Raw genomic sequence first — 12,174 nt, forward strand, 5'->3', positions numbered from 1 at the left:
GGAGTCTCAAAGTTAATAAATACCAGTCAAAAAAAGGTTAGTGCAACAGAAAAACATGAATCTAACTGTTATCACACCTATGACCAATAAAACAGAACAAACAAAATTTGGATTTTAAAGTGTTTTCTAGAATGTCGGTGGCTTTTTTAGTTAATTTGCCTTATATTTTTTCACTGTCATATTTATGTCAGTGAGTTGTCATTTAGATACTCGCTTATCTGTTTAAGTCTGGGAATTGGCATTTTGTTTGGTTTGAGATTTTTCCTTTTCTCCTTTTTTCCAGTTTAATAAAAGCAAGATCTTTATTCAGTCTTCAGTGTGAGAGTTTTAAGACAACAATAACTTGTCATAGTGAAACCGTCAAAAATAAAAGTGACCATCAAGTACAGGAAGGAAGAAAATACAACCCATGAATTGTTTATTCTTTATTTAATAAATTATTACAAATGTATGAAGAATTAAGGAAAACAGCCATTATTGGCATGACATTCATCCAGTGTTTAGAATTCAAATTGCTATTCTAGCAAGCATCTTAATTTGACTAGAGATGAATAAAAAAATTGTAGGTTTGACTGAAATGTCAAATGTTTAGTCATAGCTGAACAGACCATGGTGTTTCCATAAAGGTTATGCTGGTTTTATTTTTTGTACCCTTTAGAATGAAAGATTGAAAAAGCTTTTTATTTATAAACCACATTTTTTTACATATCAGAAACAGCAGTAGAAATACATTCTCAGTCAGAGAAGAATGTTACGATGTGAAAGGAGGAAGATTTTGTAAAAGAATGCTGTTTTCTTGTGAATAGTAAGTAAATGCAGGACTGGAAAAATACATTGTAGTAATGGAAGCCCAGAGACAGTAGGTTTGTGGCTATGTATCTGTTAGTAGAGTTCATATACAGTCATTCCAGTGGGCTGTCAGGGCAGGAAATAAAATGCTTTGCAATAGGCATACACTGTCTTCTTCCCAGCTAAAGATACAGCTGTGGAAAAAAAGTTCATAAGCTTTCTTTTCACATCCTATGGGGATGTAAGTTGATATCAGCAGGTTTGCTTTGATTTGGGTTTGATTTTTTTTTTTAGTTATAAATGTGTGGCTCTGAAAAAGAAAAAAAAAAGAAATAGAAACTTAACTGTTATTAGACATAACATCAGATTTCAAATTGAAACTGGAAGAGGAAAAGGGAGGCTGATGTTCCAACAGGAAGGTCAAAAATTCAGCCACGGGTACCAGTATGTAATGTCTTATCTAGTTCTATTCTTATAAAGTGGAAAACAAGCTGTTTCCTTTTCCTTGGGAAAATGCATTTCCAAGTGTTTATGCAACTTTTAAAAAAATATGTCCTTTGTCTTTTCTGGATATTATTTAGATATGTTAGTAGTACTTGACTTACCTAAAATAAGACCAGGAGGACTGAGATTACAGTGTGAACAGCTCAGAAATAGAGGGCATTATTTCTCCAGGGCTACGAGTGTTAAAGAGTTAAAGTAGTTATCTGTCTCTAAAATCTTATATATTTATTTACACCATGTATAAAGTGGTTAGGGATGAGAAGAAGTGGTAGCACTTATAAAAGTTGCAAAATAAATAGCTTAGAATTGATAGTGCAACTCAAAGTTATAAGTTGATGCATACTGATTTTCCCCCCTTATTTTCAATAATCTTTGACTGCATTTGGATTTTTAACCTTCAGATTTATCCACTTATGGATGAAATTTGATTTTTTTGATGCTTCATATGAACTCATTTGGTCACTAATTCCCAGTGAATAAAATCTGTTCAGTACCACTTGTGTGTCATCTTGCCCGCCCTCTCATAATATTGAGGACCTCTCTGTAATAATTTGTTTTATGTATTTACTTAATTGTTCAGTAATACCTTTTCCTTTTTTGGAGATACTTAGCACTGCATACAGAAAAAGATAGTATGAAACACATTTCTATCACAGTTAGCTTTGGTTTATGAATACAAAGGATGTACAGTCTCTGCAGCTCTCAAGTCAAGCTGTCATCATCAAGTTTCATAAGAATACTACTACTGAATAAGAAGTGGAGCTATTACATTTTTAGAGTTCAGTATTTAACATAGTCTAGACTGTCTTCCAAATGAAAGACTTGTGCAAATGAGGTAGACTACTGTGACTGCTTAGGGTCTAATGGGCAGTACTGAGTAAGTAAATTCAAAATATTTATGTATTTTAATAGATAATGTTAAAATCTTTTCTTTTTCCCATCCATAAGAGAAATTAGTGTTAGCATTCCAAAACAAGTCTAGTGCAACCATGTTGGTAATGGAAGAAAAATACTTTTTCTTTTTTCTTTCATAATAATGGCTTAAATAATTTGTATTGCATTTTACACTCAAATTCCAGGCTTATCTTCTTTGTATTATCTCCACTGTATGGCCATGATGCCCTTCATCTAACCTCAAAACAAGTTAGTTGTATCCTGAGAATAGCTACTTATTCAACTAAATTCAGAAAGCTGTAAAAAGATCTGAAGAACTTATGATGGTAATATTTAAAAGGAACTTCTGTGTAAAATACAGTGCATGCCAGCTCAATGGGTCTTACTGTTGCTTGGCCTTTTTTTCTGTTGTGGATATTGAGTAGACTTCCCAGTGCAAAACAAACCCTACTGTTCAGAAAAGTACACTACTTCTAGCTACTTGTAGTTTATGTTGATTTGTAAACTCGGGTAAATTGTGAGCCTAATACCTACCCCTGTTTTCTTACTGGTTTTAATTTGTGAAATGTGCAGTCATGAAGCGTGTTGTCAAAACTACCTTTTCTATTTAACTTTTCCAGTGATTCTAAGGTTTACATCGTAAAGGTTATGTGTAAATCTTTATGTTCATCTTTGGGTTTTGGTAATATTAGCTGGCAGTATAGAGTAACATCATTTATGCTATTGTGACTTCTTCAATATTAACTTACTATGTGTCAAGAGTAGTAGATTTTTAAACTTGCAATATTTCCAAGTATTAATAATAGTTTTTATATATGTTTTAAGTTGTATAAAGGTGCGTTGCAAACAATGAATTCTTTAAGCTATGCACACCTTTCTTTTGATTTTAGATTTTTAATAACTTATAAGTAACTTTTCTAACTGAATTAGTAATGCGGATTTCTTATAGCTGACTTAATGTCTTATGTATCTCCACAGAGGATCCTCAAATTCATCACCAAAGGGTGAAGAACAAAAAGAATCTTTGATTTATCACTCAAAGGATCATTACCCTTTATCTGATGGAGACTGGTCCCCTCTGGAGAAGTAAGTCACCTTGTAATGTCATCATGTATATAATGATGAATAATTATGAAAAAAATTAATGTGGCTTTTTATTAATTTTCCCCCCTGATCTGTAAAACTATCAAACATGCCTAACTTTTGTGATATCAAATGCAGCATTTGATACTTACTTGGAACTTTGGGAACTTTCCTCTCTACTGTATGTATTAAACAAAATTTGTGTCTTTTTTTTTTTCCCTTTTTCCTCCTCAAATGGAAAAAACCAAAAAACTTTCTTATTAAAATTCACTGTTAAAGAAAGAAAATACAGTTAATAAGATTTCCTTAGGTTGAGAAGGGTATGGAAAACGAGTATGTTCCCTATGAATCACCCTAGCATACATAACATTTGATATGGCATAAAGCAGAAGTGTTGACTATGCAAGTTAGATTTTGGCAGGTGAAGTAAATGCAAATTACTTGAGGTAAAGCTAGGTCCTAAACTTGAATCATATTCCACTTCAGAACAGAGGATTTGCTAGTTACTGGAGTATCAGTTGATTGTGGATTTTTACACATGGCATAATACAGCTCGCCAGTCAGTTTTCAGTTCCAGCAACTAGGGCACTTCTGTTTATGCATTCAAGTTCTTCAGTTTCTGATGTTCATGCTATTATATTCTTTTTGCATTCAGTTTCTAGATTTTTTCAAGGGTCACCCTTTGGATTTCACCACTTCAACATCAATCTCTATTTGCATAAGAAAGCATTCTGTCCATATGCAGTAGTGCTTGAGGTAAATTTTGTACTTTTCCTGAACATTGGACATAGGGAAGGGCATATATATATATATATATATATATATAGCACATAGCATGCTGAGCAGTATCTTGATTCATCTTAACTGTTTGGTGAGTATCTAGTTTTACTACTTTACAGTTTGACTGAGGAATCTGGCTCATAGCAGATACATTCACAGTGTCAGTGAGAATTACTGGTTAGCCTTGTGTGATAGCCATTGTTGCATGTTAGGTGCCTGTTCATCTGTATCAATAGGCGGTAGGGCAGAATAGAACATATTAAGCTTCAGAAAATATTTTTTGAAGTGCATATAATCTCTGATTTGGGTATTTCCAGGGCTGTGGCCTCAGAGTCTGAACGTACCACACCATGCTTGGTGACTGCTAATTCTCCCAGTGCATAGCTTGTTAATGAACAGAAGCAGTTGGACAGGAAATCCCATTATCGTTCCTTCTTGTGTTTTGGGCTGACAACCACATCCTCAATTGTACTTGATGAAATGTACTGTTCAAATGTTCCCCAAAGGTTTGTGGTTTGCGACTGAAAAGCAGTCACAGTGTTTGACCCTCAGGATTGACACAGTATTGTATGGATTATATTACCTAGATAATTGTAGCATAGAGGCTGATATTCCTTTTCAGTTCATAAAACTCAAGCTAACATAGACTAGCAGGCTATATCTGGGAGATATGATTCATGCCTCTCTTCTTGTTTACATATTTAGGGGACAGTCTGCAAACAACTTGTTTGTGCATCATGTAAGATACCTAGGCTGTTCATAGCTTGTTGTTGTTGTTTTGTTGTTGGTTTGTTTGTGTTTTTTTTTTTTTAACAAGAAGCTATCCAATACAGATTGCAGTGTAACAGAGAAATGGGCAATTTTCCTTTCCCTCTTTGGGGAGGGGGTTTGGGTGGGGGATTGTCTCTTGCATGAGCCATCTAGGTGAAGAGAAATTTTGCATTAAATTATTTCTCCTAAGCCACCAAAGAAAGATTCTATAATGTAGCCATGGTACAGTGAAAGAGAAATAGGAGGTTTTAATAACCTCCTATTTGGAGATCTGGAAAAGCTAACTGACTCTTAGTTGAGGTTGGATGTCTTGCTCTTCAGAACCCTTGCAAGGAGCTAAGGGAAGATAGCCTAAGTCTTTTCAATGAGGACACTTCTGGTTTTCCTACTTACTATAATAAAACCAAATTTGGTACCTGATACCATAGATGTTCTTCCTGTTTTAACAAGCAATGTTAGCATGACTAGATCACTATTACAAGCATGGGCCTTTTGACTAAAGACTTGTCCCTGAGAATGATAATGGAAAACTTATGCTTTGGGGGAAGTGGAACAGGCTTATGTTCTCAAAGCCCTGAAGTATTCAATCTTTTGCAGGTACTACTGAATATTAAGAATTAGTCTTAGAAACAGGTTAATATGTCTGCATGGCTTCCAGTTGATTTGTGATATGGGCAGAACACATTATTTGGCACATAGGGAAAATGAGTTCATATTCTTTCTGAAAACAAAGATGTACATGTATTTTCATCAATTGTTACATTAAATAAGCCCTTCTAACAATACAGAAAATGTAATTTCTGTAGGAAATTATTGAAGGAGAACTGAGGGGGGAAATCTAAATGATTTCCTTTTTGAGTCCCCAGGTGCTGAAGGCTGGAAATTGACAGTGAGATGATGAATCATCACTGTAAATGTCCTGCTATCTTGGATTTTGTGGTGTCAGTCAGAGTAATATGAGGGATTCTTACTGTCTGGATTATGATCTGATCTGTGTACTGTCTATTTTTACAGTCTGAATTGTGATCAGTTTAGTCTTGTATGATATTGCAAAACCCTGGCTCCACAAACCTCCAGAAAGTTTCAGATATGATACTGCATTAGATAACTAATTATTGCAGGAATTTTGTAAGGAAAAAAAACACCATAAATTAAATACCTGTAGGGGTTACTGTAAAATTTTTAGTATTAAATCACAGAGCAGCCCAAGCTGGGAGAGACCCCGAAAAATCATCTGGTCCAACCTTTCATGGGAAAGGGGAGTAGATAAGATTATCTGGCACCCTGACTAGTCACAAATTGAAAACCTCCTGTGTTGGGGGCCATGTCCCTGGGAAGGTTGTTCCAGTGAATGATTATTCTCACTGCAAAAAAATTTCTTTCTTATATAAAGATGAAACCTCTCCTGGTGCAACAAGTGCAAAGACAAGCTCAAAGACCTGCACCTGGGATGACATAACTAAAGAGCCTAGTACAAGCTTCAATCTGTGTGGATGGGGAGCAGCCATGCTGAAAGGGACCTGGGTGTCCTGGTGGACTCCCAGCTGAATGTGAGTCAGCAGAGCACCACTGCAGCAACAAAGGCAAATCGGATCCTGGGCTGCTTCTGCAAGGGTTTTACTATCAGAGATAGAGATGTGATCATCCCTCTCTACTTAAGCACTGGTCAGGCCACAGCTGGAGTGATGTATCCAGTTCTGGTCCCTACAATTCAGATTCAAATATTGAGGTTTTTATCTATATTAAAAAAAACAAACTAAAATATGCTATGAATGTCGAAGTGTGAAAAGAGCAGCATTTCTATAATACACAATATAACTGCCCTGTTGAAGAAAGGATAGAATTGGACCTGTTCCAACACTAAATGCTACTTCAAAACAACCTCTTGTGTTTCCTTTCCTCCCTAAGATCATAAGAGCAAAATGATTTTGAAATCACACCTTTCTAGCATTTTGTAGAGTGGATTTTAAGAAGTCATGTAGTCCAAACACATCTAAAGGAAGTTTTCAGGTGATCTCCCTTCCCTCTCCTAAGCTATCTTGTTAATGTTGTTTTCCTTGCATCAGGAATTGGTATTTCGTGCATTTGTGAGTTAGGTTTGCAGGACTTTTTTTACTCCAGTCTTGGCATAGCAAGCTTAATGCTATATTTTCACAGAGGAAAGGAACTGAACTTAAAGCTAATTTCTGTCTTACTTTTGGATAAACTTTTTTTGTTGTTCTGTTTTGTTTGAAAATGGAACATTGGCTGAGGGGAGAGCTATATCTCTACTGCAGATATAGTGGAGGAATCTGTTTAGGGTGATCGCTATGTAAGTCCTTTAATGTGATTTTGGTTTTAACCTAATTTCTCACTGTCTGAATACCCTGCTGGGCTTCTTGCCATGTTCCCAATAATTGAAGCTCTGTTAAGCTGTAGAAAACTCTACCAACAGTAGCTGCACAACAAATGCATTTTAAACACTGTAGCTTTTTTTTTCTTTTTTTTTTTTTTAATTCTTGTTGATTTGCTAGCCCTTTCTCTGAGCCAGTCTGCCCTAAAAGTGATTCGGAACTAGAAGTTAAACCTGCTGAGAGCTTGCTCAGATCTGAATCTCACATGGAATGGACATGGGGAGGATTCCCAGAATCAACCAAGGTAAATTTATTGATTGTCTCTAACTTTGTGAACTGTGTTTTAGCATATCTAAAATTGTTTCCTAAGAGAGGATTGGAAATCTGCTGCGGGTCTTCAGAATACTTCAGCTGAGGTAGGAAAGTAGCACCCCCTTGTGGCTAGGAGATAGTCGAATTTGTTGAGTTCAAAAGCTGGTCAGCAAAGTAATTCCAGAAAACCTAACAGTAAAAGTCTGAAATTTTTGTATTTTTAGTTAGAAGCTGAAGAAAACAATTTAGAAATTAATTTTATTTATTTTAGGCTAAGTTCTAGTTCATTCCAGAGGAACTGTAGCCTTGATAGAGTAAATTTTGTATCTAACAGGACAGCTGGTTACAGCAGCCTTGGTATGTCAAAATTTATGCTGTTTTTCTTTCCATAGTTTGGTCAAGTCAGCACTTCTTCTGTGCCAGTTTCTTTACTGAACTTGTAAATAAGCTAGTATGAAGTTTCTGTTGCAGGGAACTTTGCTAATAAGGTGGGACATGTTTTATGTTGCTAAAATGCATGTTTAAATTCTTACCTGGTTTACTTGTGACCAGGAGTTGTACCATGAGTACAAGTTTAATGTTTAGACCAGAATAAAACAAACTTGTGAATGGAAAGGATTGACTAGAGTTTTGTTTTTCAGATAACCAAGAAAGAGAAACTGGAACATCCCAGAACAGCTACCATTACTCCATCAGAGAAAACTCATTTTAGAGTCATCCTCAGCTCTGACGAAGTTGAAGATGATGATGATGTGAAAGATTCTGTCTGTACAGTACTGAAACCTGAACCAAGAACTCATCCTCTTCTTAAGCAGATGGATGTTAAAGATTCTCTTGCTTCTGCAATCATAGAACCACAAGATCCATTGCCAGTAGATGCTGATCATCATTCCAGACTGTTGGTGGACCCTTTACCAGAAACAAAGCCAACAGCAAAAATTGACTCTCCTTCAAAAAAGAAAGGTATATAATAAAGCTGTTGATTCCTTCCTTCAGCATGATCTACCAAATTTGAGGCCATAATGGAAAAAGTATAAATGTGCCTTTTCAATTTTTTCCTAATTAAAGTCTTATCTGACTAAAATTATAATTAAACTCTTGGATTTATAAATGCTACAAGTAAGTCTGAATCTTCACAGTTATGTTTGTATTTAATGTGTCTGGATAGCTTCATCTTAGTAATCTAAATTGTTAAAATTAACAGGAGTGCACAAGCGAAGTCATCATCAGGGGCCTGATGATATTTACTTGGAGGACCTAAAGGCTTTGGAACCTGAAGTTGCAGCACTCTACTTTCCCAAAAGGTAGTTTTGAATTAAGCTTCTATGGATTTTGGCTTTTGTGGAGTAATCAGTACTGATCTCATTGTGCAATTCTGTTTCTGATTTGACAAGAAACACATTGAAAGATCACGTGGGAGGTCATTACTGAGAGTTTTCATCTTTGTGGAACCTGTATGTTCTGCAAATGGGGGGTGTGTGTGTATAATTTTAAGCTGCAGACTCCTTTTGCACCAGTACTCTATTTTGCCATATTGCCAGCTCTAGATGAGCACATATCAGTTTATTTTTTTGCATGCCCTGCACGTCCCTTCCAACATTTTTTTATTATCAAAAAAGACCAATAAAAAAAGTCCCACAAGATCTTCATACAAGGCAGCTCAGTCTCAAAATTCATTCATGTTTGTTTGTTTTGGGTTTTTTTTTTTTATGAAATCAAAGCACTTTATACTCCTAAAATACTCTCCAAAAGATTAACTGTCTAGGAAGACCTTTGTAAAAACACAGCTTAATAAGGAACAAGTGTCTATTGGTTTATGTTAAAATTGTAAACTTTTCAGTACTTACTGATTACATTACTTGAGATCAAATGAATAACTCTAACCTTAGATGACAATGTGATATTTCTTATTTAAAAGCCCACCTTTCTTTTCTATTATACTTTTTCCAAACACAGTGTTCTAAAAACATCAAGCAATGTCCTTTTTCCTTTTATTCTACAGCTTTCTGGTAAAGATTGAGGAGCGTAGTACTGTTCTGCAAAAATAGAATGTAGAGGCTCTTTTCCTCATTTAAATCCAATTTTGTTGCAGGCAAGAGAAATGTAATTATTTCCCAATTTAGGTGAATGTTAGGAGAACTGGAAACTGTCAATCTGCCAGTATTATGAAGGATTGGGGTGTGTGTTTGTGTCTTTTTTGTTTGCTTGGTTTTAAATTTATATTGTATAATGATATAGTACTTAAATGCTGTAGCAAGGTGGGTTTTCTTGAGTAATCACATAGTGTGTTCTGTAACCTAAAATCTGTACGTTTTTTTGCAAGTGAAATACGAAAAATGTGGACTTCTTTTCTTTAGTGATTCTGATCCAGGCTTCAGGCAGTGGACAGAGTCAGATACCCTTTCTGGTTCTCAGTCACCCCAATCAGTAGGAAGTGCTGCTGCTGATAGTGGTACAGAGTGCATGTCTGATTCTGCTATGGACTTGCCTGATGTTACACTTTCACTTTGTGGAGGTCTCAACGAAAATGGAGAGATTTCTAAAGGTATGTGAAAGACTAAAACATAAACAGTAATAAAGGTCAGGCAGCTAAACAAATGAAGTGGCTTGCATGCTCTGACTTCTACCTTGCAAAGCTTGGCTGCTTATGCTCATATTGAGAAAAGGGAATGGATAATCTTTCATCTTCTAAAATTCCCAAGCATTTGCCAAGCAGAGATAGCAGAATTTAACCTTGAATTAATCAAGAGCACTTGTTGTCTTGAGAAGCTTTCTGTCTCCTTTTTTGCACTATATATTGCATATCTGACCAACCACTCCTGTTCCTGGCTGCAATACTTGCTTAGTCCTATATAAATCTTCAATTCATGTTCTTTCCAACTGCCTGATAATTTTTCTTCTTTTTTAGTTTTTGGGGTTTTTTTAAGCGATTAAAAAAACTTTGATTATTGTGTTGGACTATCTTTTCTCCTGCTTTACTTTTCCTATCCTAAACATTTGTTAACCTTTTAGATTTTTATCAGCTGATTAGTCTCTCTCAATGCTTTGGTTAATTTTAATATTGAAGTTGTATGCATTTTTGAGGGAGCTTCTAGGAGCACATAATCTTCATGAACATGTACTGTAACGTTTTTAGTATACTTTTTTAATGGTCATCCAGTCTCTAATGCATCAAGTGAAATTTAAATGCTTATTAATAAAGGCTCAGAACAGGTCTCTTTGTAATGTGGTAGTAATATTGGATTTGATTTGAAAAAATTGTCTTCCTTGCAGGGGTCTTACACTAAATCATGAATTTCTGCAAACTTGTATAGTCACTACTCATGAAAATGAGATTAGTCAGTGAATAAACAAACCTGAAAAGCTAACGACATCCATCCACTTCCCCTTTTAGCGTAGTATGTAGGCCCCTTACCTGCCATAATAATTTTTAAAGAAAACTTGCTTAGACAAGCATGGATCTCTTTTTTCCAGCCTGTGAACTGAATTAGTTCCTACCTCCTCCCTATCTTCCCTCTTCTAATTTCTTAATTCTCATTACTGTGACTGTTGAAGTGGTATGAGGCCTTCCCTGTTACTAGCAAGGCAGTCACAAGACTCTTGACAGGTAGGCCAGATTAGCATATCTTGAGTGATGTTACAAGATCAGCAGAGACTCTGAAATGACAGAAAGCATTTTCCTAGTTACAAACTAATCAGACATCTTGGGATTTTATATTATTATTTTTAATTAAAATCTGCTTCTATTGCAGAAAAATTCATGGAACATATTATAACTTATCATGAATTTGCTGAAAACCCTGGACTCATAGACAATCCTAATTTGGTAATAAGGATTTATAACAGGTAAATTCTCTATATCATGTAATTAGGTCATAGAAGATCTCATTTAAAATCTACCCTTTAAAGTGAGTGCATTTCTCGGCTTCCATTGCAATTTGTGTTTTTCATGGATCAGTTTCTCAGTCTCAAGGAGAATGATTTTGAACTGAAGATTTGCATTAAATTTAGCTTTAACTGAAGTGAGATTTTTTCAGCAATTACCACTGATGTTGAATTGTACATAGTAAAATAACTGCTTGCAGAAAACTTGAATATTAGTTGTCGGCAGCAAATATATATTTTCATCAACAAAAGCACAGTTTGCACACTGATATTTATTGACCTTTAGTCAGGTTTTGTAATATCTTATCAATAACGTATTTTAAAACAGGTATTATAACTGGGCGTTGGCTGCTCCAATGATCCTGAGTTTGCAGGTGTTTCAGAAGAGTTTGCCTAAGGTAAATAGATACATGTATACTTTTTTTGAAGATTGTGTATGTAGTAACACATGATTATCTCTTTATTTTGTTTTTCTATAAAAAATAAAAACATGCCTAATTTTTCAGGCTACTGTTGAGTCTTGGGTCAAAGAAAAGATGCCAAAGAAGTCTGGAAGGTGGTGGTTCTGGCGCAAGAGAGAAAGCATGACTAAACAGGTAACTGAGATGTATTTTGATTTTTCTTTTTTTTTTAATTTCCTTAGCTGTTAAAAGATGAAAAAATTGTAATGTGTCTGAAGTGCCTCAGAATGCTGCTCATATAGCACTGTCACTGATTGCCAGGTGAGAGTTACTCAGTGTTGCAGTAGTTGTAGCTGCTTCTCTATATTTAGGCTTAAATACCACACCTTTATTTGCTGTTGCTAGTTGTTTCAACAAAAATT

At 35.3% G+C, this 12,174-nt stretch overlaps 1 protein-coding gene across 5 annotated transcripts in view; it reads left to right on the forward strand.

Annotated features, from left to right (window-relative positions):
* The window catches only part of LPIN2 (lipin 2), a 47,901-nt gene that overhangs the window by 23,270 nt on the left and 12,457 nt on the right, over positions 1-12,174 (forward strand). For all 5 annotated transcript variants that reach the window (XR_012649756.1, XM_075023079.1, XM_075023077.1 and 2 more), the window contains exons 5-12: positions 3,166-3,273; positions 7,335-7,458; positions 8,108-8,429; positions 8,671-8,770; positions 9,824-10,011; positions 11,219-11,312; positions 11,680-11,749; positions 11,858-11,947. Coding sequence is in view for 4 of the 5 variants with exons in the window: in XM_075023079.1 (XP_074879180.1) it covers positions 3,166-3,273; positions 7,335-7,458; positions 8,108-8,429; positions 8,671-8,770; positions 9,824-10,011; positions 11,219-11,312; positions 11,680-11,749; positions 11,858-11,947 (1,096 nt within the window). In the remaining variant the exon portion in view is untranslated. The remainder of the gene's footprint in view (positions 1-3,165; positions 3,274-7,334; positions 7,459-8,107; positions 8,430-8,670; positions 8,771-9,823; positions 10,012-11,218; positions 11,313-11,679; positions 11,750-11,857; positions 11,948-12,174) is intronic.

This window comes from Buteo buteo, chromosome 3 (assembly GCF_964188355.1).
Source record: "Buteo buteo chromosome 3, bButBut1.hap1.1, whole genome shotgun sequence".
Lineage (NCBI taxonomy): Eukaryota > Metazoa > Chordata > Aves > Accipitriformes > Accipitridae > Buteo > Buteo buteo.